At 47.7% G+C, this 26,893-nt stretch overlaps 1 protein-coding gene across 3 annotated transcripts in view; it reads left to right on the top strand.

Moving 5' to 3' along the window:
- Window positions 1-26,893, top strand: part of MYO5B (myosin VB) — a 153,808-nt gene that overhangs the window by 44,254 nt on the left and 82,661 nt on the right. For all 3 annotated transcript variants that reach the window (XM_087772767.1, XM_087772768.1, XM_087772769.1), the window contains exons 5-11: window positions 9,011-9,167; window positions 11,382-11,525; window positions 12,478-12,559; window positions 16,561-16,668; window positions 18,858-18,967; window positions 20,570-20,835; window positions 26,645-26,726. In XM_087772767.1, the coding sequence (XP_087628893.1) occupies window positions 9,011-9,167; window positions 11,382-11,525; window positions 12,478-12,559; window positions 16,561-16,668; window positions 18,858-18,967; window positions 20,570-20,835; window positions 26,645-26,726 (949 nt within the window). The remainder of the gene's footprint in view (window positions 1-9,010; window positions 9,168-11,381; window positions 11,526-12,477; window positions 12,560-16,560; window positions 16,669-18,857; window positions 18,968-20,569; window positions 20,836-26,644; window positions 26,727-26,893) is intronic.

Here is a 26,893-nt window from a genome sequence, read left to right as displayed (position 1 = left end):
GCCTAACTAAGAGTAATGATTGCGTGTGTGAAATATCATCGACTTGGAAGGAGTTGTCATAGGCTACACCAGACACGTAATTGCTGCTGCGATGCAGGTGAACTGTTCAAGCTCTGAGGTGTGAAAGCTGTAACACCAAATATCGTTAAACATTCAAAATGGTGTTTACAAGCACTATAATTACATCAGAGCGCAAAGACCTTGCGATTGCCCTTGCCCACCTCCCAGTCACTGCTTGCCGTCCCATGTCCTCGGTGAAGTTCTGGAGACCTCAGGATGGAGAACCCACAGCGCGCACCCAAAAGTCAATGGTCCCGTTTGTTTCTGAAAATCTTTCTGGGGTTTTCCTAATGTATATCAACTGTAATTAATTAGATGGCAGTGTAGGAGTTTTACAAGCATCGGTGGCTGATGATGGTTGAGGTGATGAAGGACCTTCTTTCTGGGACTGCCATGGGGTAGAAGAACAACTGACTTGTCCTCCTGGTGCCTGCAGAACTGAACTGCCGGGGTAGCATCATGCAACCTTAGGGAGCAGAAAGCCGCCGTGATTCTTGCCCCCACGTGATGATTTTTGGAAGGACGCAATACGAAGCCTCCTCCATCTGCAGGGCTGCAGTGTTCCGCAGGGGCCAGCCACTGCTTGCGAGTGGCTTGGGTCGGAGCCAGGGATGCTCTGTGGGTGCTATCCCAGCACAGAAAAGGGTGCAGAGAGCTAATAAAATTGGCCGGGTGTGTGTTTTCCTCTCGTTAGAAACAGCGCACAAAAGAATTGCTGACCTTGTCTTAGTGTGGCCGAGGAGCTTGTGTTCTTCCCCAACGGGGTACGCGAAGCATAAATCCCGGGAGAAGGTCATCCTGCCTGCCTGCCTGCCCTCAGGAATTGGTGGAAAGACTGGAGACAGCTCAGCATTTTGCAGAAACCTTGAGTACGCAGGATTTTCTTTGCTATCGAAGGGGGATTTCCAGCCGGCTGCACAAAGCTGTTGGGGGAGAAGGTACCTTAATGAGCTGGGACCAGTGGGCCTCCCACTGCTCTCACAGGAGGAGTAACTGGTTTGCTGGAGCATCGCATAAAAGCGCTCTGACCTCTGCAAAGACACCTTAATTGCAACGTGGTATTTGATCTCAGCGTCAGAAACGTCCAATTGATACGCGTGTTAAATAGTGTTGTACAGAGGGAAGGTAACGCTTTGTGCTGCTGGCGACCACCGCAGAAGATACGGTTAATTTGCACGTTCCCTGTTCTTTGAGCATCGTGCTGGGTGCTCATCCTTTCCCATTCAGGGCCAAACTGGTACTTTTAGGCTTTTTCCCAGTAACTGAGAGATTCAAGCCCGTAATTTCTCTCTGGCTTCTTGCTAAAACCCAGGTGTGTGTGAGCAAATGGGCTCTGAAGCTGCGCAGGATGGACCCTGGGGGGTACATCGTGCCCGATGCATCTTCTCGAGTAAGACCCTGGATGGGCTGTGCATGATCCAACATTCCCCGCGGACACCCGCAACAGCTGAGTGATGTTGCGCCAGGCTTTGGCCTCCCGTTTGCTGAAACGGGATATTGCTGTTTTCTTTCTCCAGTTCGTTGCATTAAGGTGCAATGTTATCTGTATGGTAGAGATGGTACTGGGGTGGGGAAGGGCTACAGCAGCTCTGGGGTGGTTCTGGCCAAAATGTATTTTGGAGCTGTGGTGTGGCCCATGTGGGTGTAGGTTGTTGGTGAAAAAATTCATTCTTCTCCCCCGTCAGTATAACCCACTGTATAAAAAGTTATCTACCTCCCCCCCCCCCCAACAAAAAAAGAAGGAAAAACAAAAGTTGTATAGGGTAATCCATGCTATTTATGAAAGATACAGTGTAAAAAAGATCCAGATCAATATATAGCACTTGAAAAGCCATCCTTATGTTGCTGCTGGCTTCAGCAGCTGCAGCATAAAACATGCATTTGCAGCAGATGTTTGATAATGCAAACAGAAAGCGTGCCCTTAAACACTCTTGTTCGACTGGACGCAAAGTAATATCTTCTTGGGTTTCTCTGATGGAAAAGTCTGACTACCCCAAAGTTGTGTTTTCATGTTTGCGTTGACCGACGACGCCAGGCGTGGTATTCTAAAAACCCCAATTAAAGCCAACGAGTAAAACAAGCTGCTGCTGCTGCTCTCGGCAGCGATGCTGCTCCAAATTCCAGTTATCCCACTGAAATGGGAACAATTTCTGGCTTTGGAGGCTGTTTCAGAGGTGGTTTTTCTCTGTGTTACACCGCTGCAAGACTCTGATTTTTATTTTCACAGTGTACAACTTCTGTTTATTCATTTGAAAGCAGAGTTAGACTGTCTCAGGTTTTCATTGCTGTCGTTAGCACTTGGGGGGATGCAATCCAGTGGTAATTAAATTACTGCATTTTTATATATCGCTAACGATGCAGTGCAATAGCTACGCTCATACAGAAGTGTATTAGAGCCTGTTGTGCATTGAGGCTTTATGGGTGTTCTCGTTGTGGTCAGGCTAAATTCACACTACAGTACTTAAGGCATTTTTAATCTTCAGATTGCTTTATGAATGCTAATCCTCCAAACATCCTGAAAGAAGTAGGTTAAATATGATTTCCACGGTGGAAGTTCAGAGAGACTCATTGACTTGTTCCACGACACAGAGAATTAGTGTCGGATCCGGGATTAGAGCTGGAGTAGCCCCTGATGATCATTCACAGGGTCTGGCTCTGCCTTTGTTTACTTCGGATGTTTTTCCCTCTGTGTTTTTAGTGCACCGCTGAGATCAAGATGAAGTTGTGCAGTGGTTTGCTTAAGCTGCTGGTGCCAGTGATGGGTTTCTGAAGAGATGACTATGAAAACAAGTTCTATAAGTTCTAGGTCCCTTCTCATGGCTTTAGATTATTGCTTTAAAGAAAGCTGACTTTGGAAAAATTCTGACTGTGATTTAGGTCTGGAGAACATTCGGGGAATATTTGTCTTCAGATACTCCTGCTTTCAAGCAGTGCTGATGAAGGCTGAAGATCTTAGATGTATACATGTGCACCCTATCTCTTCTTGACAGACAGAAAGGTGGTGGGAACTGGTGGTGGGAACCATCACTGTCCTTGGGTTCAACCCCTTTGCTATTGCCATGGCTTGACCATCCCCTTTCCTGCAGCGAGGAGTCTCCAGGGATGTTCAGCCCTGACTTAACCAGGTAAATTGATGGGAAATCATATATTACAGTGACTAATGACATGCCCAGGCTGAGAACTGCGTACGGAAACACTGAGCAGTGTCTCACCTCTGATTGCTCTGATGCAACCAAAATGGGTGCAGCATTTAGTACAGTTGGAGAGCTGTGTCCAGCTGGGCAGGCTGGAAGTTTGGACATTTCTGGGACACCTTTCCCAGGCTGTGTGGAGGCACCTCCGAGGGTAGCGGTATCCTCTGCATTGCTGTAGGTGAAGGACTGACTGCTTAAACAAGCAGGGAAATACGTTTCCTCGATGCAAAGGCTGGTAATTACCAGCAGCTAGTCCTAATCAGCGCAGGTATCTGTTGGAAGTGCCCTTTCTCTTTGTAGGCAACTGAGGTTTTTTTTTGCCTCGGGCAGCACCTTTAGATGTTGCCTTAATAAAAAACCTGATATCTACTGGACTTTCAGGCTAGATTTAAGGAAGAAGTGTTTTACGATGAGGGTGGTGAAACAGTGGAACAGGTTGCCCAGAGAGGTGGTGGGATACCCCATCCCTGGAAACACTCAAGGTCAGGTTGGATGGGGCTCTGAGCAACCCGATCTGGTTGAAGATGTCCCTGCCCATTGCAGGGGGGTTGGACTGGATGGCCTTGAAAAGGTCCCTTCCAACCCAAACCATTCTATGATATTTTTCACATATTGTGAAAACTCCAGTGACTGCCTTATTGGTTTAGCTGGGCTGGGCGCCTCGCCCATCTCTTGCTGTGTGTGTGGCCAAGGGTGAGAGTCTTGATGGGTATTGCTCATAACGTGACAAATGTGTGCAAAAAAAAAAAAAAGAGATGCGTTACTCACCTGCATAGCAGCTTATGAAGAGGTATTACTGCTTAAAGAGGGCACGCTGACATAGCGAAGTGAAGCAAAACATTCAGATTGCACAGACAGACGGCAGTGCATAGGTGTATGAGATGCCACCAACACTTGCAACCCTCAACTTTGGAGGTGCTGTTGCCCCTCGCGTTGAAGAAATAATCCTGGACTTTGGTCTGGTTGAGTCCCCATCCCTGGAGATATTTAAAAGCTGGGTAGGTGTGGTGCTTAGGGACATGGTTTAGTGGTGGCCTTGGCAGTGTTGGGTTAAGGGTTGGACTCGATGATCTTAAGGGTCTTTTCCAACCTAAACGATTCTGTGATTCTATGACTCCTGCGCTTTGATGGTTTTGTGTTTCTGATGGATGGAGGCTGTAGCTGAGATCATGGTATTGGTTTTCCAGGCTGTGGCTCATCTTGGAAAGCTCTAAGTGAAGAAAAAAAAGTACTGCAGACCCACGGGGGTGAAGGTTGGGGAGTTGCACCTTTAAGTGCCTCCTACCTAGTTCTGAGCTGTAGCAGTGGCGTGTGGTGGGAACAGCATCTTTGGCCACCGTTGAAGCCTAATCCACACTGCATGCCCTGCGCTGCTGGACAAGCGTGAGCATGTTGTGTGCCGGCATGCGTGCATCGCGTGAGCTGTTTGCCACGGGGAGAAGAGCACTGACGCGCGTTGTAGCAGCGTAACAAGCCATGGTGGCAGCCCTGTGGTGCCCAGGAGCCACGTAAGCCCTGGGAGGAGATGTGACAGCATTGCCGTGCTGCAGCAGAGCTAGTATTCACCCATAACGTTTCATTTTATCCAGGCTTTATTTCCATAATAATTTTCTTCTGTGCTGATGCACAGCCAAAATTGACTGTCTTTCAAGCAGCCGTGTTGCATGCCGCCCCTGCACAGTGGCCAAACATTTCAGAATTTTTTTATTCCACGCTGAATACAAACAAGTCCTGCCCGGTTTTAACCGTTTCTGTTTATTCAGCAGCCTGTTTGCTCTGTGGGGTTCATCCATCTTTCCCTGCTGGAACTAGCAGTTGGTTAACTTGTACACCAAAGAAGGGAAAGTCTCTGTAGCCTTTATTCCCAAAGGCTTTTATTCCTGAAGTTGGAAAAGAAATGTCTGAACATGCATTTTCCACAAAAAAAACAACGGAAGAGACACGTTACTGCAAACACAGGAGCTTGAGTGGCCTTGCTGTCTTGCTTGGAAGCCAGCAGCTTTCTTTTTATTTTATTTTATTAATATAATACAACTCCAGAAGTTTTCTTCTGCCATGGAGAACCCACCTGGCCCATTTCATGTAGCAGCGCGTCAGCCGTTAGGGCATATTCTTGAGAAACTCTGGAAAAATGTGACCTGGCAGAGTGGCTGCAATAGCAGTAAACGGTGTTGGCTGTGGTTTTTATCCCTAGGTTCAGCGTCCTTTGGAGAATGATGGGACTTTTAAAAAGACAAGCCAGAGGGATGAAAAAACCACGTGGGATGTGACATAAAAGGCAGTTTGTGATGGGACCTGAAGCCCGCGGAGAGTGTGGGCCTCACCCTCTTAGATGGGCTCCCCGGTGGGTTGGTCTCTGCCTCCTCCAGCCAGGCACACCCTGATAGCTGATATAGAGAAGTTATGAAAGAGGTCAAAATTGGTAACGAGAGGTCTTAATTATGAATCTGCGATAGAAAAAAAAAAAACAGGTTACAAAATATTACCTTGTACAGTGCTGACTGAATGCCAAGTAATGCATGATTCCTCTTTTTTGAGCTTTGTTGACTTCGTTCAACTGAAGAGTCTCTCCCAGACTGATGTAGTTTTCGTTTTCTGGCTTAAAGAAAAAAGAGGAGGGGAAATGTTTCTTGAAATGTGCCGCTTGGGCAGTAGCTGTCATGCTGAAAAGGATAAGCAGTAATTCTCGAGTAACTTTTATGCAAGTGCAGCTCTAAGCCAAGCTACCTTTGCATTTGCAGGGCTCCTTTTGCAGGGCTGGTGCTTGCTGGCAGAGGTCTCGGTTGTCACCTCCTTCTTCTGCTTCTCCCTCACCTCTGATGAAGGATAATCCGTTCATCCGCGCTTGCAGCCCATGCCAAAACCTCTGTCTGCCCCTTCCTTTGTGGCTGACGTGACTTTTATGCGTTGCGTCCTACTGATAGCCAATGTGGGACGTTCGCTGCCAGAGCTCAGCAAGCGGTTGTCCACAAAGATGGCCAAAGTGGACGTGAAACTCCTCACCTACTTTAACTGGCGATAAACAGTGATAAATCACTGCCATCACCTCCACCGGGAACTGCTGCTATGGGCTTATCCAGCGTACTTCTGGTTCTTCATCTTCCTTCCTCGCTGTGGAGCTGGCACTGGTTTTTCTCCGTTGGGTTCATGTGTCTGGTGGCTTGTGCTACAAAAAGAGCTTTATTGCATGCCCATGGAAGTCTAAAGGTGCGAGACCGTCATGTTGGCAGCCCCGTGCCCGGATCCTGCCAGCTGGCTGCCTGTGGGAGAGTGACGGTGGCTTTGCCAAGACGTGCGGAGGGCGCGCAGCCGTGACTTAGCAAGTCCTCGGTGAGATGTGCAGGCTGTCCCCACCCGGGATGAGTCACTGGGAACACCGGCTCCCGGTTTTTGGCTGCCTGGGTGAGGTTGTGCTTGGTTCACGGCTGGTATTTTTGCATTAACTGCCTGATAGCTGGCGTGGTTGGAGGTTCCCCTTGCCATCCTGCTGGTGGGTGCCAGGAGAGTGGTGGAGTTGGTCAGGGGATGGATTAAGATGTGCTTTATGAATCGATCCCTGAAAAATAGAAACACAGTTGGAAATCAGCTCGCCAGTTCTCTCCTGCTGGAAGTGTTGGGAAGTTGTGATTTGCACCAAAATGGTACATGTTTGACTTGACTGAGGTTTTTTTCCAAATCAATTATCTTGAGCCTAGAAGGAATTAAGATGTACACACCTGACAGTGGAGGAAAGTAATGACGTGGTGTTGCAGTGTGTTTGTATTTTTGTTGAAAGCGTAAGAGTGGTATATGGCAATCATTTCGCCTCTGTTCTCATCTCTCGCGGGTATAAACTTAAACTGAGTATCTTAAATTGAAATGTATTTTTATGGTGTTTCCTGATGTCGAGAGAACTGCAAGGTGTAAATTTATTGTTGCGCTCGTAGATAGGGTTTTGTGTGCCTGCTTTCAGCTGTGATTCATGAAAGCCAGGCAGAGTCCAGGACGTTGAATTTGGTCTTATTTAAAAAGACACTCAATTACATACTTACGGCTTACTCCAATAGCTCTGGTATTTTGGGAGCTTATATCAAATCCTGCAGTGAAAACTCTCTCCTTCCCAAAGTCTCCGGCCGAATTGCAGAGGTGCTGGGTTTGCTGTGTGCCAGCGATGCCCTGGGGAGCGGATCCCACTGCACTTGGTCCCGGTGCCGGCAGATCTTTGCCTAGAGGGATGTAACTCTCCTGAAAATGAGCTGCTTTTACTGCCTTGGCCCTTTCTCTGCCTTGCAGCTCAAGCATATTAAACTGATTAATTATTAGGATGTATCTAGCGAGTACCATGTTACGTACCCGTGGTGGGAAGAACTGGGTATTTTAATATAGCTGCGATGACTTGTGCAAGTTTTTTTGTGTGAATGATTAATTTTACAAGTAGAAGGCGGGAGTTGGATGAGTCTTGTGCTCTGTGCAAGGCTCAAAAGCTACACGAGGTGATGTACCCTCAGCTTCCCCGTGTGAAGTCCCGTGCCCTGGAGGTATCTGGTGGTCTGCCCTAGCTCTGGTGCCGTCAGCAGCCCGGAGAAGCACGACCCAGCACCAGCCCAAGGATGGGACAGTGGCATCTGCTCCCATCACGGCTGGAGAAGGGTTTGCATCAGCCTCTCGATGCCAGGATAATGCTTCCCACTCCTGCAAAGCATTTTCATACATGCAGATAAAAAGATCCAGCTTGTATTTGCTTGAATTTTGTTATCCTGGTGCTCGTACACCTGTATCCTTTTCTAAGCAAATTTGGTGCGTGCTTGGAGAGGGTAAGGCTGCGTGATCCTTCTGTTAATGAGCGAGTCCTTCTTAAAAACTACTTTGTTTTGCAAAGCTTCGGGAGCTGACCAAACTTTACTTAGTGATGTCTACCAGGAATTGCTTTTAAACTCTTTGGCCTCTTTTTTCTTACCCCTTGGTCTCAGAAGTCTCTCTGCGCTTTGGAGCAGTGACTTAGAATTTGGCAGGATTTGGGGAGGAACAGATGGTGCGAGTCTGAGGGCAGAGACGTGCTTTGTATTATTGCTGTCAAAGTTTTAGCCAGATGTTGGGATATGTATGAAAATACCGATGTTCATATAACCGCATAGGTAATCAAATGACTTCTGCTGTTTCCTAATTTTAAGGTGCTTGATTGCACAACTTCAATATTTTTAACATATTTTAAGCATAGAGGAACCTTTCTGGGTATCTGTGTTTTAATAGCTCAGGATTAGGCTACTCGAGCAAGTTTCACAACTAATTGCCCATATTTTGTTGAGCAAAATCTCAAATGCTTGAGTGAAGGTGTTGGAGGGAAAAATTAAATATATAATATTAGAAGCTGATATTCAGCCAATGCCTGTTAATAGTTCTCCAGACTAATGTCAAGCAGCAGAGGTTTGTTATTCCGACATGTAAGGAACGGGCTTCCCAACGCTGGCCTACGTGCTCCAGGGGTGAAGAAAGCAGCAGTGCTTCATGCAGGGGTTCCCGCTGTCTCTGCAAGCCCTTGGAGATGTTCTGGAGATGTTCAGAGCATCCTTTATGTTTTAGCTGAGATCCATCACAAGTGTACATAATTCACCATTACTTTGGTATAGTCCGGAATAAATCCAGCATCCGTAACGTGGGTGGTAGCAAGGCGAGGGAGAGGGAGACATGTGAAGATGGAAGATTGTTGCATGATGTGAATGAACTATTGACAAGAAAATGGGTTAATTTACAAAAGCTTTTCTTCTCTGCTGCAACAGGGATGAGAAGAACCAGTCCATCATCGTGAGCGGGGAGTCGGGTGCTGGAAAGACGGTCTCTGCCAAATACGCCATGCGCTTCTTTGCAACCGTCGGTGGTTCTGCCAGCGAGACCAATATCGAAGCCAAAGTCCTCGCGTCGAGCCCAATTATGGAGGTAAAAGCTGCATAATTTCCTTTGTCCTGCTTGCAGTGATTGCTGTGTCTCTCCAGGAGTCAGAAAAACAGCGAGAGCTGTAGGGGCTTGTGAGCCAGACCTGATTTGCAGCCTCACAGCAGTCCCGAGCTGGTCTGAAAATACAGAAATATGCCGATAGCCTCCATTTAGCCCACCCCAATCGCTCCTCTGTTTGATGGTCTTGAAGCTGAGCCTGTGTGTCCCCAGCACGGCTCCAGGAGCTGGGCTTTGACTGGGGCTCCGGAGCGGAGAGCCCGAGCGGTGCTGCCGGCACCATTAGTATTTTATCATCTTTCATCTTCTTCCTCCTCTTGCCACCGCATGGTCCCTCGTAATCTTCTTTAACTGTATAGGCATGAAGTAGAAGAGAAAGGGATTCCTTAATCTATTTAAGGTATTTCAGTACAGTTTTATTTTTGTTAATTTTCTGTTGCTATCAATCGTATAGGAGAATAACAAATCCCATTATAGGGAAATCCCTGTTCTAATGAAAAAAATTTCCTTTTACAAATATAAAAGAAAGGGAAAGCTGCTTCATTTCATTGTTCCATGACCAGATGATGAAAATAAATGTCTGAGCGCCTAAATCCCATTTTCCAGACAGATTTTGGAGTCGGAGTGCCTTCATTTGCAAAATATCCAAGTCAGCTTGAAGGCAAGATTTGGGCTTTTCCAAAGTCAGTTAAGCACTTCAGGCTTGTGTGACTTTCTTTTAAAGACAGGAGCTAGCAGTGCCGCCATAGTGGAGCATAGCATTGTTCTGCGCTTAACCTTAGGCTTAGCTTAACCTGCAGGGGGGCTTCCCACCACGGTGCCTCGTGGCTGAATTGTCTTAATAGACACGGAGGTGGTGGCTGTTGCAGGATGAAAACCAAGCCCACGCCAGCCCGAGAGGCAGCACGCGTAGTCTAGCATCGTGCTGCCCGATGTGGGGTGCAAGCTGGGATGACAAAATAAGCGACGGCGCAGGTGAGCGGTAACAAAAGCTGCGCGGGCAGAGGATGCGTGGTGATCTGCCGCAGCGTGGGCTTCACGCCGGTTTACTCCTTTCCTCACCCATGTCCTGTGCCTCTGTGAAATGTAGCGGCAGTACCTGGGAGCACTTAAAAGCATCCAAGGAAAAATTCATAGTGCGTGCTATTCTTGTATATGACCCCATAATTTTATTGCTCTCATTTTCCTGCCGGTGTTCGGTTCTGGATGTAATTTCTAAGTGCTGGGGCCAGGGAACCTGTCTGTCTTTATTGGAAATCGCTGAGAACGTTGCCCACTCAAAAACCATAAAAGAGAACTGCCCGGCTTGCAAAAAGCCCGAAGTTAAAGTGTGAAGATGGAGTGAGAGGGATGTGTGGGTCGTGAAATAGCCCTTAGCACTGAGGTGCACCGTGTTTGATGTATGATGTCCCTGGGGCAGGTATCTCCACTTTATAGGCAAGGAATTAAAGATAAGGTGATGCTCGTAATTCTATACATCACTTCTCCTGTGCTTGTCTGAGGCTCATCATCTCAGGACAGGGGAAGGGTAGTAGAAAATAAGGCTAGTGTAGTCAGGAATGGGAATATTGTCTTTTTCTGGTCCTCTTGCGTCACCACAAGTTGCTCCTTTGGCTGCTTGATGGATTCCCGTGTGTGCAGTGCTGCACCCCTGATGTTTGCCCATGGACTGGATTCACTCTTCTCCCTTCTGCCACGGCGTGTGGCAGCATTACCTGCCTGGGAGGTGATGGGTAGGTTCTGGAGAGGCACGGAGGGGCTCTGGCCATGTCACCAAATCCATGGACTGAAGCGCAAACATCTGGAGAGAGATTGCAGCTGGTTCCCTCCCTCTCGCAGGGCTTTGTCGCCCATGTCCCCTCCAGGAATGCTGCCGGTGGTGACTATTTGTGAACAGAGGTGGGGGCATCCTATAAGACAAACCAGGAGTGCTGTGGCTGTTGGGATGTAGATGATCTAATTACTGTACACATACACATTTCTGTTTATATGCATTTTTCTTCCATAAAAATCCTGGAGACACATTTTCAGTGAAGAGTCCTCCCGAAAGTCACGTTGTTGCTCTACCTTCTGCATCTGGGAAGGGGTTTTCCTCAAATCCTCTCACGACTGTTTATGTAACACTGATTACAAATTTAAATGTTTAAATAATTTTAAAAGTTAAATTAAAAAATGAATGTTTAATTTTGTTTTATGCAGGCGATTGGAAATGCTAAAACAACAAGGAATGACAACAGCAGTCGCTTTGGGAAATACATTCAGATCGGCTTCGATAAAAGATACCACATCATTGGTGCCAACATGAGGACGTACCTGTTGGAAAAATCACGAGTTGTATTCCAGGTGAGGAGTTGTGCTTTTTTTTCCTTCTTTTCTTTCTTTTGGGTGCTGTACTCTGAGAATTTAATAGTCTGGATCTTTTCTTTGAATTAAAAAAATGGCTTTAAAAGTAGCTTTCCTGGTGGACACGGCTTCCAGATGTGTCTTTCAGGCTCAGTCTTTTGCAGTTGTTCTTGACGGTCCCAACCTGGTGACCTTGTTCTGGAGGCATATGCACCTGGGAGACTCGTTAGTTGGCCTCTGTTCCCGCCGTCCGCCCAAGGCTGGAGCCCCGAGGAGAGACCTGGCCTGGCTGCTGGGCAGGGATGGAAAGCCTTTCTCTGGGCAGCTGCTGAGATTTTTACTGAACCTCATAAAAAGCTAGGAAGAATAAATTGCAGGCAACAGCCTTTTGTTCTGAAGATGGATGAGAGGCAGAAGGGCTGAGGAGGCTGATGTCTGTGCTGTGGCACATCCCGTGGGTTTCTTGTGCGGGGCTCGGAACAAGCTTTCTTGGTTTGTGCTTGAGATCTAGCTCAGAAGGACCTGCAAAACTTTTGTCCTTACACAAAAAAAAACCAAAACAAACCAACTATAAAAATCCTAAAACCAAAGAATGTTGGGAAGCCACGAGTGTAGGCCACCTCCTTTAATGTTGTTGGTTTGCAATACAGTGCTTGCTAGCTAACTTAGCCCAGTTATCCCGGAGAGGGATAAGGCGTGGAAGGTAATATAAAGTTAGTTATTTCCTTTGCAAAATGCGCAGTGTGCTTTGGTCAGGGCAAGGCTTGGGACCTCGTTTCTTCCAGGTGGCAAAAGGTCCCTGTTGTCTTGGTGGCACCAAGGGGGGGGTCTTGATGGTGGAAAGCAGGGGATGGGGTCAGGGTGGCCCCAGGCTCAGTGGGCACCAGGCTGAGGGTGGGAGCACTGCTGTAACCTCTTCTCGCCTCTGTTAACTCAGCGTTTTCCCCTGTAGGCAGAGGATGAGCGCAACTACCACATCTTCTATCAGCTTTGTGCCTCAGCGAGTCTTCCAGAATTCAAAGAGCTTGGACTAAGTAAGTACTTCTACCTCTCTGCACGCCAGCGGCGGCTGCCTGGGTTTGATGGCAACAGGAAAACATTGTGGAGTTAGAAATGCAGGTCGTCGATGAGGTCGTCTGTGCCTGCTCAGTGGGAGGAGGTAAAGGGAGATGAGCTTGAAGGGTTTCTTCTCCCCAGTGGTGCACAGGTTTGCTCGTCCCATCTCCAGGGATGTGGCACCTTGGATGAGACACCAGCCCTCGTCACCTCTGCTGTGCAGCAGCTTGCTGCATAAAGTGCGTGAAGTTTGTGTTGCGCTGGTCGGTGCTGTTAGGCTCCTGCTGGTGGGGAGGAGCTGTTGCTGGAGGTTAGCCGTGGTGGAAGAAGCCTGTGTGTGTTGTAGAAACTGCGTGCAGAACCACAGCGAACCACGTGCCGTGGTAGATGCCAGCTGATGGAGGGAGATGGTGTGTTAATGTTGTACGAAAAGATCTGGTTTTCAAATGAAGCATGAGTATGAGTTGATCTGGCCAGAGTCTTGGCAGGAGCAGTTGTGTCCTTTGAATCCATTACGTTTTTTCAACGGTTAACTCCTGGGATGTATCCTGAGTTGGTTTTTTTCCCAGGATTTGCAGCAAAACCTCTGTAAGACACCTGAATAAGAGGTTTTTCACTCGCAGCAGGGGGTGCAGAGATGTGGTGCAATTAATTTTTGATCTCGACTATTTGCTGTTGCTTAAAAAAAGAGGCTTAAAACATGCTTTTAAGTATTTAAAATGGTGAGGAAGGCAGGTTGTGATCCCAACGCAGAGCATCTCGCCGCTGCAGTCTCGCAGAGGTTTCTGTCGCAGCTACAGAAAAGTGGTAGATTGAGAGAGAGGCTTTTGGTTTCTTGGTAATTCTGGGCTTGTATTAACAACTTTTTGGGTCAGTGTAGGCACGTTGGGCATGCTTACCGAGTGCTGGTGCCGAAATGGAAGCACTCCTGTTCTTGTCCTGTTGTCACCAGTTAGCCTCGGTGCATTACCCAGCTGTAGTCCAGTGACACCAAACCAGACAACCACATCCATGAATTTTTTAAGGTATAACTTCTGAGACTGTCTAGGTATAACCTTAATGTCCATCCCAGGACGGTGGGAGGTGAAGGTTTTGCACAATTCGCTGTGCACCAGCCATAGTGTGAAACGTAGGTCGAGGCTTGTGATGGACCTGGGGTTCCTTTCGGTCTCTAAGGGTCCCAAAACGATGTCCCTCTGACAGTGGCTTCCCAGCTACCATCAAAGAGCCTGTGTTTGGTCACGTTACATGCTCACACAACCCCAGAGCTCATCTATTTGAGCACTTTCAAGAGTTTCTGCCATTGGGTTACATGCTTCGTTTTTGCAAAGATACCCTGCGTAATGATGTTGTCCGCTGGCATCTTAAAATTCAGAAATAAATTATTTCAACCCAGTCCGGGAGATGGGTTGATGTGGGAGAGCTCCGGCTGTGAAACCACCTTTCTCTTCTTGGGAACATGTGGATCAGAGGAAATCTCAGTCTTTCTTCAACACGGCTCTCTAAAAGCATCGTCTGTATTTGTGGTTGACTGGTAATAGTGAAGGCTGGGAGCTCCCGGCTCTCCGTCTGCATCATCCAGGACATCTTTATGCTGTTGTGACTGTGGCTCTCGGCTTCGGTGTCTCAAGGGAGAATGCGTAATGGCAACAGCTGGCGGTGTAGGAGGCGGTGGGTGCCAGGGCCGTTAGCCCACAAGGAAGCCTTCTTGGGTCATTTCTAATCAAAATTTTATGTTATCAGTGCGAGTCAGTCTCCAGCTGCGCTTTTCCGTGGTTGCTTGCGTGTTTGCGGTATCGCAGCGCGCGCGCGGGTATCCATACAGCCCGCTGCATTCGGGTAAAATGCAACAACGGCAAAAGAAGTGATTCTCTCCAAAATGAAAGGTGTGCGGCTTTGGTGTTTTCCTGCGCTGTCACCTTGCAATAGCTTAAAAATACCTCCCCGAAATGTTTTGCTAGCTGGCAGATGTGGTGCTGCTCGTGCGCTCGCTGGGGATGGCTTCTGGGGGACGGGGACACCAGGAGCTGCTTTTACTGGGGTGAACCAGGCTCTGCCTTGACCTGTTGCGTGACTAGTGTCAGTTTTCTGTGAGTGCAGATGTGCACAATTCACTTATTTTCCTTTCTTTCGAGGGTTTTTTTTTTCATTACCAACTTTGCTTCAGATTTACTAGCCTGTATCTTGAGATGACTACTCAAAACTCAAACTTATTTCTGCATGTGGGCTGTACTTTACCTTACCTGTCAACCTTGTCTTCCCAAGGCTTGTACAAAACAAGGGTATCTTTATGTGAAAATCTACCTTTTATTAGACAGAGAGGAGGATGTATACTTTTCCATATCAAAAGTAGGAGCTGTTGCTTCTCCTTTAGGTCTTGCACATACAAAGAATTGGTGTTACTCTCTTTTATATTGCAAAATGCTGGAAAACAAAAAGAGTCTCTAAACTTGCGTGAGCCCAGCGGAGCAAACCAGTAAGCATTGGCTTTTCAGTCAGGGCTATCCTAAAGGCTTGATTTTAAACTAGAAACTAAATATGTGACTTAAAATGTGGGAGTCGGTGTGCAAGGCAGTGCTTTTCAAAGTGTGGTGTCTAACTTAATGATACCTGGGCAGCGGTGCAAAGCGGGAATATGTTTTATTTGTTTGCAGTGAATCGAAGGGTTTCTGTGGTTATTAAAATCATTGCCCACATATTGTAATACAAATATTGGAGTCAGTTATACCAGAGATGACTTCAGGCAGAAAGAGATCCCAATGGGGATGGTTAAAATTGGAGGCTGATGCCCTGGTCCCATCGATTGCTGCCAGCCCGGGATGCATCTTGCAGGGTAACGTGCAGCAACATCAAGCTGTTAATGTGACGTGCTCCGTCACGGGCTGGGAGAGCTCCTGTCGTGCTGGGAGGACTGCGATGGACATCGGCTCTCTGACCCTTGTTCCCCATGCTCTGGCAATGAGTAGAGTTACCGAAGCGTCCGGGCCTCAGGGCTTTGTATGCCAAAAAGAATTAAATGTTTTTCTTACAGCCTGAAAGTACAGCTAATGCAAAAGCCTGTGGGAGGGCTGGGGACCTTCTGGTGGCAATGAGAGTCAAAAAACGTACAGATTGCAGTGATTTTAAAGGTTACCAGCAGGCTGATGCGGAACGCACAGTAGGCTGTTTTTCTCATTATTTTCATGATACTTGGGAAATATGTTTGTACTTGTTAACGATCTTTCTGAGCTTTTCTTGGCAAGTCTTTCCGACCGGGTTTGAACCAAGTTGAAGCCGGTGCTGAGAACTGGTTCTGGGTGGGATGGGGAGGCTGTCCACCTCCTGGGCCCCCCCAGCCCTCCCCAAGGCCGAGCCTGGCAGCCTTGGGCATGTATCTTAATGGTTTTGGCCTCAAATAAGTCCTTGTTTTAAGGAAGGGTGATTGCATGTGAAGCTTTTTAAAGCGGGTATAAATCCTTCGATCTCTTCTTGTTGTATCTGCATTTGAAATGCCTCTCGGTCTCCGTAGCTTTGCGTCGTCCCGAAATAACTTTGCTAAAGCACAGATGCTTAAATGGAGTAATGCTGGCACTGCGAGTGTTTCTCCATTCCCTTTGCTCCCTGGGTTTAAGGCGTTATGTTGAAAAGGTGTTAAAATGCCTGAATCGGTTGAGGGTACGTAAAACAGGAGAAAAAAATGGGAAGTAGTAACCTCAATATTTGAAGTAATACGCGCCTGTGCAATAGAGCAGTTATTCGAGTCCCAAATATACCACAGCTCTGCCCTGGTTGAATTTGCTTTGCATGGGGAAGGGGTTTCATCACTGCAAGGAGTAGTTACAGTCACTTATCAAGGTTATACTTCATCCATTTCTAAGTAAACCATAGCTTAGAGGAGGCGGGTGCCCTTTGGGAATGAGCAGGGTAGGGGACAGGGAGCATCCCAGTGCACGCAAAGCTACTGCTTGCTGATGCAATTCTTCTGTTTCTTCTCTCCTAGCCTGCGCCGAAGACTTTTTCTACACTTCTCAGGGAGGTGACACGTCTATAGATGGCGTGGACGACGCTGATGACTTTGAGAAAACCAGGCACGCCTTCACCCTGCTTGGTAAGGGTCTGCTCTGCTTGGAGGCTTCCCAGCAGAAGTCTCTTGAAATGTTTTTCAGTATTTTGCCTGAATTCTATGGCTCTCCTGTAACACTAAGAGGTATAAATCCAGCTTCCTATTGACCTAGTTGGCTCTACCCTGTTCTTTAGTGTGAGCTGCAGAAGTGTTTCTTAGAGCTATCTGCGAAGCAGCAGTGAAATGGAGGAGGACACTGAATTGAAGAGAAACCAAAATAAACGATTCTGGAGTCAAAGCTGTGCTGCAGCTTCGACTTGCTGGTTTTTTACCCTATTTACAAGCAGGAAAAGAGCAATTACTCTGCAGTTCAATCTGTATTTGGGTTGAGGGTGATGTCACTTCTCGGATCATCACAGTATTGTACCAAGCAGCTGATTCCTGGGAATACTGAGCTGAGTACATCCCTGCTGTGCAGAGTCCACGTTTGCGTGGCCAACTGCAAAATCTACCGCTGCAACAACCACCCGTGCGCGCTGCGGTTACACAGCGCCATAGCCTGCCTGCAGCAGCGACTGTTTGAAAGGAAAAACAATTTTTGCAGGGGAAAACTTTCTCGGAGTTTATTAATATTTATCTGAAGCCAAGTTTTTAAATCCCGGTAAGTCTCGGTGCCTTTCCATTGCATTTCATATGTTGGGAGAGGAGCTCGTGACGCAATTGGCAGCCAGCTGTGAAATCCCTCCCGAGCAGCTGTATCGCAGCCACCGCGCTGTGCCGGCAGCAAGTGTGGGGACTCATTTCAAGTGTTAGAACTGCAGGTGCCTCTCCCAAAGTTGTCTTCTTTGTGTTTTAGATGGGTCTGATCTCTTTTTTTAATTTGGGGTGACAGCGGAGTTTTGTCTTTACCTTCCTCTTGTCCAGCTTGTATGACTCCTAACTAAGTACTCTAAAAAATATGACCCGCTGGTTGCTCCAAACTTGTCCACGTGACTGTAATCCCCAGGGAACTCCCTCTCCATCCCCTGGCCGCGTGTAGTCTCTCTTTGGTCCCTTTCTCTGTCCCCCCAAGCAGACCCCCTGTCTCCTTGCTGGTCCCTATGAAGCGTCTTCCTCTGCTGCCAGTTTGATGATGTTTTCCTCCTCTTCACATGCTTCCTCTGGCTCTGCCTTTCTTCGTTTTCCTTCAGTATTTCCCAGCTCTGTCTGCTTCTGTTCAGGGCCTGGTGAAATTGCTACTACGCTTTCTAGTCTTGCCTTTTTATGTATAACAAGAAGTCAGATTTATCTGCAAATTCCCACCCTAGCCAGCCTTAACTCCAATTAAGAGCGCCAAGTAACAGCAGAGCATTGCTCCTTTTAGTAACCTTGAAACATTTCTCGCTGTGCTGATAACAGAAAAGTCCCAAGAGAGAGAAAGGGAAGCTCTTGATAATTCAAAAACCAGCAGGTGATGTCTCAGACCTTGGGTGGATAATTAGGACACCAGCACTGAACACAAAAGGGGCACAGAAACCCAGTTGGGATGTAAAAAGGCAAGATACGACAAGAAAGCTGTGTGCAGGCTGCTGCTGAGCAAAGCTCCTGCTAGGAATGCCTGCAAAAACCTGCCGGAAAAATAGGTAAAGCAATAACATTTTACGCTGCCAGTGAAGACCCACGACACGTAGCTCCTGTTGAGACACTGGGGACCGTAAGACAGAGCTTCACATCACCTCCCTGGTGACTTGCTGTAGCACCAGTCTGGAGACGTTGTGCATCATGCGCACGGCTTTAATTTCCCCTTCTGTTTGTGGGACACTGGCACTAAGTTGTAATTTCTGTGCTTCAGTTGTCAGTGAGATCTCGCTGTTGGAGTACGATCGCAGAGAAGCAACTCCTTGTTCTATAAAAGCCGCAGAGCCCCTATAGCTCTGATCCCGTTTGATCAGTATGGAGTAGCATCCTTGATTTCGTGCGCATTCACAATAGTATTAAACCCATCTGTGATAAAATTGCTTTGATGCAATCATTAGGGGTAACAAAATAACATGAGGAGCTCCTCTCGCCGTCTCAGCTGTCATTTTTGAGCGATGACTTCACTGACACTTTATGGTGAGTTTATTGGGAGAGGTCTGACAACTCTGACAACCGACAGCCTGGGAAGGGAATCAAACACCGCAAGCGTTTTCAAACGAACGGAAAATTGCAGTTTGTTTTCTGTTGTGAAAATCAGCTATCAATTGTTCCCGTAGGAGTGAAGGAGTCTCATCAGATGACCATTTTTAGGATAATTGCTGCCATTCTGCACCTCGGGAACCTGGAAATCCAAGGGGAACGAGACGGCGATGCCTGTAGCGTATCGGTAGGTCACCAGCAAGAGTGGGGCGCGTGAGGAGCTTTGTATGCTCATAAATCGGGCCACGTTGGATATGTTGAGCTTCGCAGCAGTATCCTTTGGTAGAAAGCCCTTTTCCTCCTGGTTTTCTCTGCTTTTTTTTGAAAACACATCATAATTTCCTAGTTGCTTTGTTTTTCCTGGAAGATAGCGCATTATTTCTCCTCTCTAGCCAGCCCATAAGTGAAATGATTCAAAGGTCGCTTCCCACCTTAAGTCCCAACCCATCTTTAACTCTTCGTGCTTTCTTAAAAGACTCGGTGCACAGAGTATTGGGGGAACGGTGACTCCCACCAGCAGAAGGTGTGATGCTCTACAACTGATTTACTACAGGCAAAGCCATGAGGCTGCTGCTCGTAATGTGGCCATCCAGTATTCAAAGGAGCACTGCACAGTTAATTAGCAAGAATAAATAAGACTAAAGATGCCTTAGTGGTGGTTTTTCCGTTTCTGTGTTTGTTCGGGGGGGGGGGGGGGGGGGGGAAGTGATTGTATGGAAAATACTGTCCTGTCAATTATTGTTGCATCCCAGACGGGGTTGTTTGTTCCTAATTAAAGTATTAAAATGCGTTCTGCACATGCTTTTAGTGGTCCCTTTGAGATAACGTGGTGTGCAATTAGTTGGATGCTGGGGGTAATTTACTTGGTATTTGGCAACGTGGATATATAAAAGTGGTCTGCTCTGACAACGTTGAGTTCTGTAATGGAGTTCGTGTTGTTTAATTACCTTCAGATGTAATTGCGTGGTATTAAATCAAATCTGTTATGACTTTGAATCTCTGTTCAAAAAGGTATCAGAGCAAAAAAGCATCCCAGAGGTCTTTTAAAATGCATTTTTCTCTCCATCCCCAAACCCACCCAGCTTCTATACAAGCATGTGTCTAACTGGAAACAATTTACTTTTTAGATATGTTTTATTACACTGAGGAAAGGGAAATTGATTTCTCATTGTCCAAAAGGCAGTGCCTGCTATCTTAGCATAATAGAGACTCAGAACTGCCTTGTCTTAGTTTGAGGCGGAAAAAATACAGTGCACTAGAGAAAATGAAGTTCACATTTCATTTTATCGATTATGCAAAACACAGCGCCTTCTGGTAATGCACGTTTTGCAACTTCGTTATTCAAAATGGGGTTAGTTTTTAAAAGGCATGGTGTAATGGCATACCCTAAGCTTTAACTTGAGGCTTGGTCGAGGTTGCTCTGAAGGAGCGTGTAGCTGCAGCTCAAGGAGGAGTAAAGCGGGAGAGTGCTCTTTTCTGTTGGCAATCACTGTGGAAATCTGCTCTTTATGAAGTTCAAGACCTTAAGGATAGGCAGAGCAGAGGAAAGCCACAGGGTGTCCCACCATTTAGAGCTCCATGTGAGCGGTTTCATCCATGTCCATGAAGACCAGCGCAACTGGATGAGTGCTCATCACTTCTCTCTTTCCTATCAACCACAGAGATACACAGTATTTCCCTACGTAGGCACAAAATGCTGCTGATTTCTTGCACTAATCTGGCAACTCTGTATTGAAACTCCAGTTCTGGAATGTCACCACCTGCTGACTTTGCTTCTTGTTACCCCCAGAGCGAGGACGAGCACTTGAACAACTTCTGCGGCTTGCTGGGTGTGGAGCACAGCCAGATGCAGCACTGGCTTTGCCATCGCAAGCTCGTCACCATGGCCGAGACCTACGTGAAGAACATGTCTGTGCAGCAAGTGGTGAACGCCAGGAACGCCCTGGCCAAGCACATCTACGCCCAGCTCTTCAACTGGATCGTGCAGCACATCAACAAGGCCCTGCACACCACCATCAAGCAGCACTCCTTCATCGGCGTGCTCGATATCTACGGGTAGGCACGCTTTCTGCTTCTGGGATTTACCTCCCGTGCTGTTCCCATTTGGGATTTCTGTCCCAGATGCTGTTTAAAGCCTCAAGCTTAAAGATGAGCTAGGGGTAAAGGTGCAGATGTGGAGACCAAAGACTGCCTTGGCTCTGCTGGGGGTTGCTGTGGGGTCTGAGGAAACTACTTTGCCTCTTCAGCTGTGAAACCGCTGCGGCAGGGCCCTTGTGCAGCGAGAGCTTTTGGAGGACTTCGGGAACCTGCGGCGCGGGGGTAAGGTGCAAAAAGCTCTGGCGTAACCGAGGGTAAGGCTTGCAGCCTGCAACCTCGGGGGCAACGAGCTGCTTTCAATTCGGACTGGGTACCAGTTACTGTCTGATCTGTCGTCCTGGCACGTGAGCGCTGGTAGAAGAGAGATGTGAGAGTTGTACGTGAAGAGTTCATTTGAGCTGAAGTGCTGCAAAGAAGCAGAAGACGGAGGAGAAAGGAGGGCGTTGTGTCAGTTGTGGGGTGGAAAAGGGAAGAGGTCGTCTGGGTTTGTTTTCTTCCCCTCCCCTCTTTCAACACTGTCCCTTTTCTGCCTCTTTGGGGGGCAAGGACAAGGGAAAAGTGGAACAGCAGTGACCTGCTGTGCTCCCTTTAATGTACTAAAGTACTTTGTTGCTCCTGTTTCAGAGGGGAAGGTGGGATGGACAAGTGGTAGCTGCTCCAGGAACCAGTCCCTGACGCAGTGCAGTCACCGTGCTTGCGCAATCCCAAACCTGGTGTAACGGCAGGCTCCTCGTAAGGTCTGTCAGATCTAGGTGAACCTGAAGTTCAGAATGAAATCCTGCCAAAGTGGTTCTGGGTCAGCTGCAGAAAGCTTTTATGGCTATAATACCTACACAGTTACTGGAATTGGATCTTGTGTATAAAACCTCCCACGGGGTTTCTACAGCTACTGGTGTTTGGGATGTTGATTTTAACATCCACTGGACAGCCACGGCAGCAGAAAGGATGCCAGAAGTCAGTGCTGGAGCATCGGCGTAGCCCATTGCCTGCTCATCTCCATCAGTGACTGCTGCCATACAGCAAGGTTTACAGGAACACTTGTACCAAGTATGCTAAGAGTACAGTCCTCTTTGGTTTGGGATTTTAATGGGGTGGTTTGAGATGGTGAGGTTGCTGTCAGACGTTTGCAAGTGTCTGGGCTCTCCTAGGTATATAGCACAGGACCTGAAGATCTTAAATAACCAGATGGGATTGGCCCAGTCTGGTTTGAAGACTGTATGAGGTGGAAAAGCTGTTTCTTAGAATCATAGAATCATTTAGGTTGGAAAAGACCCTTAAGATCATCAAGTCCAACCGTTAACCTATCACTGCCAAGCCCCCCACTAAACCATGTCCTCAAGCACCACATCTACCCGGCCTTTAAATACCTCCAGGGATGGGGTGTTATCTTATCAGTGTCCCTACAAATAGAGACTTCTGCAGGCTGGAATATGATAAATAAAGCTTTGAGATGGAGCTTTGTGGGTGATAGCAGGTCAATGCAGAAAGCTGGACATCTGAGTCACAAAATCAGACACGGTCTTTCAGAAATCTTAATAAAAAGGAGACTTGAGGATAACGCTTATGAAAGATTAAGCTGGGCTTGAAAACCTGTTAGTGTGGAAGAAAAAACCTCCCTTAGCTGCAGGTCTCCTGTGCGTCACATCCAGCGCGTGGGCCAGCTGATGCTTTTACAGCACTGGTGTCACCGCAGAGTACAGCAGGTTTGTTTTTTTTTCCACAGGGACCTACAAGTCCTATTGAAAGAGGCAGGTTTGCAGGGGACGAGTGTCCGCACTCGGGGCCATAACACTGGTGTATGAGTCCGGTCTCCTAAAAGGACTGTAAATCCCTTTCAGAAGAGGGTATTGCTGTCTAAATGCTGAGTAATTAACCATGCAGGGACTTTGGGTGCTGGCAACCTGAGTCTCTGCAGTCCTTGAAAGTGGTTTGGTTCCCTAAAACTCAGGTTATTTGGGAGTTTTAATGCCTTCTGCCAAATACTGGATTTTTTTTTTTTTTCTCCAGTGTCTGTTGTTTTTCCTTTTCCTCTGGGAGAGGGATTAAGCTCGAAAGGCAGGGAGCCTGCACGCAGCCTCCGCCACACGTCCCTGTCATCCCGAGAGCACCTCTGTCCTGGCGTTCCTGGAGGTGGTCTGTCCCCATGGGTGGGATTCCTAGGGACGGGTTCCAAGCCGAGGGTGCAGAGGCTGTGGGGTTTGTCTCCTAATTCTCTGATGCTCGACTCCGCCTCCTTAATTCTCTGTTGGTATTGGGGTGAGAGGGTGCAGCATGAAAAACCTTTATGTAGTTATTGAAAGTGCATCATTTGCTATAGTAGCAATACGTCAATCCATCCGAAGAGCGGATTCATGTGGCGTTCCTGGACTTGGTGAGGATCATAGAATCATTTAGGTTGGAAAAGACCTCTGAGATCATCGAGTCCAACCGTTAACCCAGCACTGCCAAGGCCACCACTAAACCATGTCCTCGAGCACCACGTCTACCCTTCTTTTAAATACCTCCAGGGATGGGGACTCAACCCCTGCCCTGGGCAGCCTGGGCCAGGGCCTGACAGCCCTTTCGGTGAAGAGTTTTTCCTAATACCCAACCTAACCCTGCCCTGGCGCAGCTTGAGGCCGTTCCCTCTCGTCCCATCGCTTGTTCCTGGGGAGAAGAGACCGACCCCCCCTGGCTCCAGCCTCCTTTCAGGCAGTTGCAGAGAGCGATGAGGGCTCCCCTCAGCCTCCTCTTCTCCAGGCTGAGCCCCCCCAGCTCCCCCAGCCGCTCCTCCCCAGCCTTGTGCTCCAGCCCCTGCCCCAGCCTCGCTGCCCTGCTCTGGCCACGCTCCGGCCCCTCCATGGCCTTCTTGGGGTGAGGGGCCCAGCGCTGAGCACAGCATTCGAGGGGCGGCCTCACCAGTGCCCAGTGCAGGGGCACCATCACCTCCCTGGTCCTGCTGGCCACACTGTTCCTGATACAAGCCAGGATGCTGTTGCCCTTCATTCCACTCCCTGTCCCTGTCTTCTAGCTCAGGGGGCTGGGTACCCCGAGAACAACTTGTCTGACTATTAAAGACTGAGGCAAAGAAGGCATTAAGTACCTCAGCCTTTTCCTTGTCCTCTGTCACTATGTTTCCCCCTGCATCCAATAAAGGATGGAGATTCCCCTTAGCTCTCCTTTTGTTGCTAATGTATTTGTAGAAACATTTTTTTATTGTCTTTTACAGCAGTAGCCAGGTTAAGTTCCAGTTGAGCTTTGGCCCTTCTACTTTTCTCCCTAAATAACCTCACGACATCCTTGCAGTCCTCCTGAGTCGCCTGCCCCTTCTTCCAAAGGTCATAAGCTCTCCTTTTTTTCCTGAGTTCCAGCCGAAGCTCTCTGTTCAGCCAGGCTGGTTTTCCCCCCGCCAGCTCGTCGTTCGGCACATGGGGACAGCCTGCTCCTGCGCCTTTAAGATTTTCTTCTTGAAGAATGTCCGGCTTTCCTGGACTGGATGGCTTATTTTCCCTCTCTTTGCCATGTGAAGTGTGAACACCCAGGCGGCCAGCTGTATGCTGGATTTATTTATGAACTTTAAATATTTTAGTATCAATTCCGATGCTGCAGTGGTTTTAGGAGATGCAAGTCATGCAGCAGAGTAGGGAACAGGATAAAAGCCCAAAGCAGCGTTTGCCCCACAATGTCCACTTGTGAGAGCTGTCTCCAAGCTGGGATGTGCCTTCCCGGGAGCCGCGGTGATTGGTTGGAGTGCTGAATATGAATATTTTTTGCACCAAGATATAGTGCGCTAAAATGAATAGAAACCAAACGGCCACTGGTTTGCTTTTCCCATTAAGATGTCTTCTTAGTGCAGTCGCTTTGGGCGGGCAGGACCTCCTGGCGAGGACACACATGGAGCTGGCGACCAAACTGCTCCATCAATTAGCAAATTGTGCTGGCAGAGTCTCTTAATTAGCGACTCCGCAAAATCTCCCTTGGAGTTGATGTACAGCTGCTCTGCCCCCGGCCGGCACTCACCGAGAGGTTCATAAATCACATCTGGTGTCTCTGAAATGGAAAAAGTTTCCACTCTGATAGCTTTTCCTCTTGTACCGCCGCTCTCGTGTTTTTCTATCTAGCTTGCCGTGCTTCTCCATCTCCATTTTCATTAAACCTTTTCTTGCCCTGCTGCTCTGATAGTGAAACTGCAGGAATTGGTATTTCCAAGGAGACCCTTTAGTTGCAAGAGCTGAAGGCGCCGATCTGCTTGGCACAACGGCCGTGGAACCAAGATCAAGCACAGTGGGAGCTCTTCAAGGACATGTTCATCACTGAGGCTCTGGCCACGTGTTTAATATAAACATTTGTTGGTCCCAGACACCAGATTTTGACACATTAAAGATTTTAAAGCTCGGTTCTTGGGACGGGGAGGGATTGAGCATCCTCTGCTTGGCACGGGTTGCGTCAGCTCCAGCGGCAACGCCGGCCCCATGTTTGGTTTCCCGGTCCTCCATTTCTTTGAGGGCTGCTGGGAAGATAAAAGCACAAAAGCGGTTCCTTTCTCCCGTTCCCCCTTTTCTATTTCCATTGCCTTTCCCTAAGGGCTCGGGCATTTTGTATGGTGAAGCCATTACCACCTGGCAATACCTGGGGAGTAATGGATAACAACCAGGTAGTTTTCAGAAAGTACTAGAAATACTGATTTTGGGGGGAAAAAAAGGGCTTCATTTGTTTTGTGCTTTAAGACTATTCTGCCAGCTCCTACAGCACCTATTACCCAAGCGATTATTTCACTGCGCGTTTATCATTATGGCAGCTTATTCATTAAGCACAGGGAGCTTTGCCACTTCTTCCCTTAGTTTAATCCTTACAGTCATGTGTCAAAGACTTTTTTTCTCCCTCTTCCAACTGTGCCTTCAAAATAGAAATATAAATAACATAATTCCCTGTGATAGCTGAAAAATGCCTTTTTTAAGAGCAAGGCTCACTCCCTCTGCCTGTCCCTTGGCGTCGTGTGCTTCAGCCTCGACCACCCCGCGGGCTCGGTTGGCTTTTTGCTGCTTGCCTGTAGTTTGTGTTACTAAAACTGCATATTTTTTCTTTTCTAATTGTGACTAGGATGCCAGCTTTGAGCTCGGTTTGGAGTTGGCCAGTGGCCTGTGGAGGGGTGGGTGATGTTTCTGCAAGGAGAGCTTTTGAAGCCCTGATGAAGAGGGGAATCACCGAGACCGACACCAAACACCCTCGAAGGGGTGTGTTGGAATTGGAGCTGAAAGCACTATTTCTCCCTCTGCCTCCACGAAGTCCCTTGCTCATGTGTATCTAATTTTTGTGCTATCAGGGATGCAATACAGAGGCTATAATTATGAATTTAATACCTTCTTTTTCTGCTCTATTGAATTGCATTAAAAATACCGTGTTGGGTCTTTTAAGAGAGCAGCTACTGTGTCTCCATCACTTTTGCAGTGAATATATTTGGACTTAATATTTCATAATATTTTTCCCCAAGAGAGGCTGTTACATTTTTCGTCTCAGACAGCACTACTGGCTGATGGGCAGGAAGCTACCGTCGTACCGAATCTCTCATTCGTGCGTAGCAGAAGAGACCTCTTGATTCCCTTGAGTTGTGGCAAGGAAAGATAGACGTTTTGGGGAATGAGGAGGAAAGCGTAGATCTGGGATAGGAGAAATGCAAAGAGACGGTTGAATAACTGGTGTTCCCCGTCACACAGATGACACCGTTGCAGAGAAAAGTAGACTTTGAGACGAAGCAACGCTTAATGCTGATTTATTCATTGCTTTGCAGGTTTGAAACTTTTGAAGTGAATAGCTTTGAACAGTTTTGTATCAACTATGCCAACGAAAAGCTCCAGCAGCAGTTCAACTCGGTAAGGTCAGCTTGGAAACGTTCCAGAAAACTTAGCAGAAAATGTATTAAGGAGGGATTATTGTGTGTGTGGCTTCTGCTTAATGGCATTTACCTGCAGCCTGGCCGGATCGCGTGGCCGGCACGAATGGAGTCCTTGAGATACCATCTCTCCCGGGCAATGATTGT

Source organism: Nipponia nippon, unplaced genomic scaffold, assembly GCF_047370975.1.
Source record: "Nipponia nippon isolate SJK-2023a ecotype South Korea unplaced genomic scaffold, ASM4737097v1 scaffold_37, whole genome shotgun sequence".
Lineage (NCBI taxonomy): Eukaryota > Metazoa > Chordata > Aves > Pelecaniformes > Threskiornithidae > Nipponia > Nipponia nippon.
Note: the sequence above shows the minus strand (reverse complement) of the source record. Positions and strands in the feature narration are given on the sequence as shown.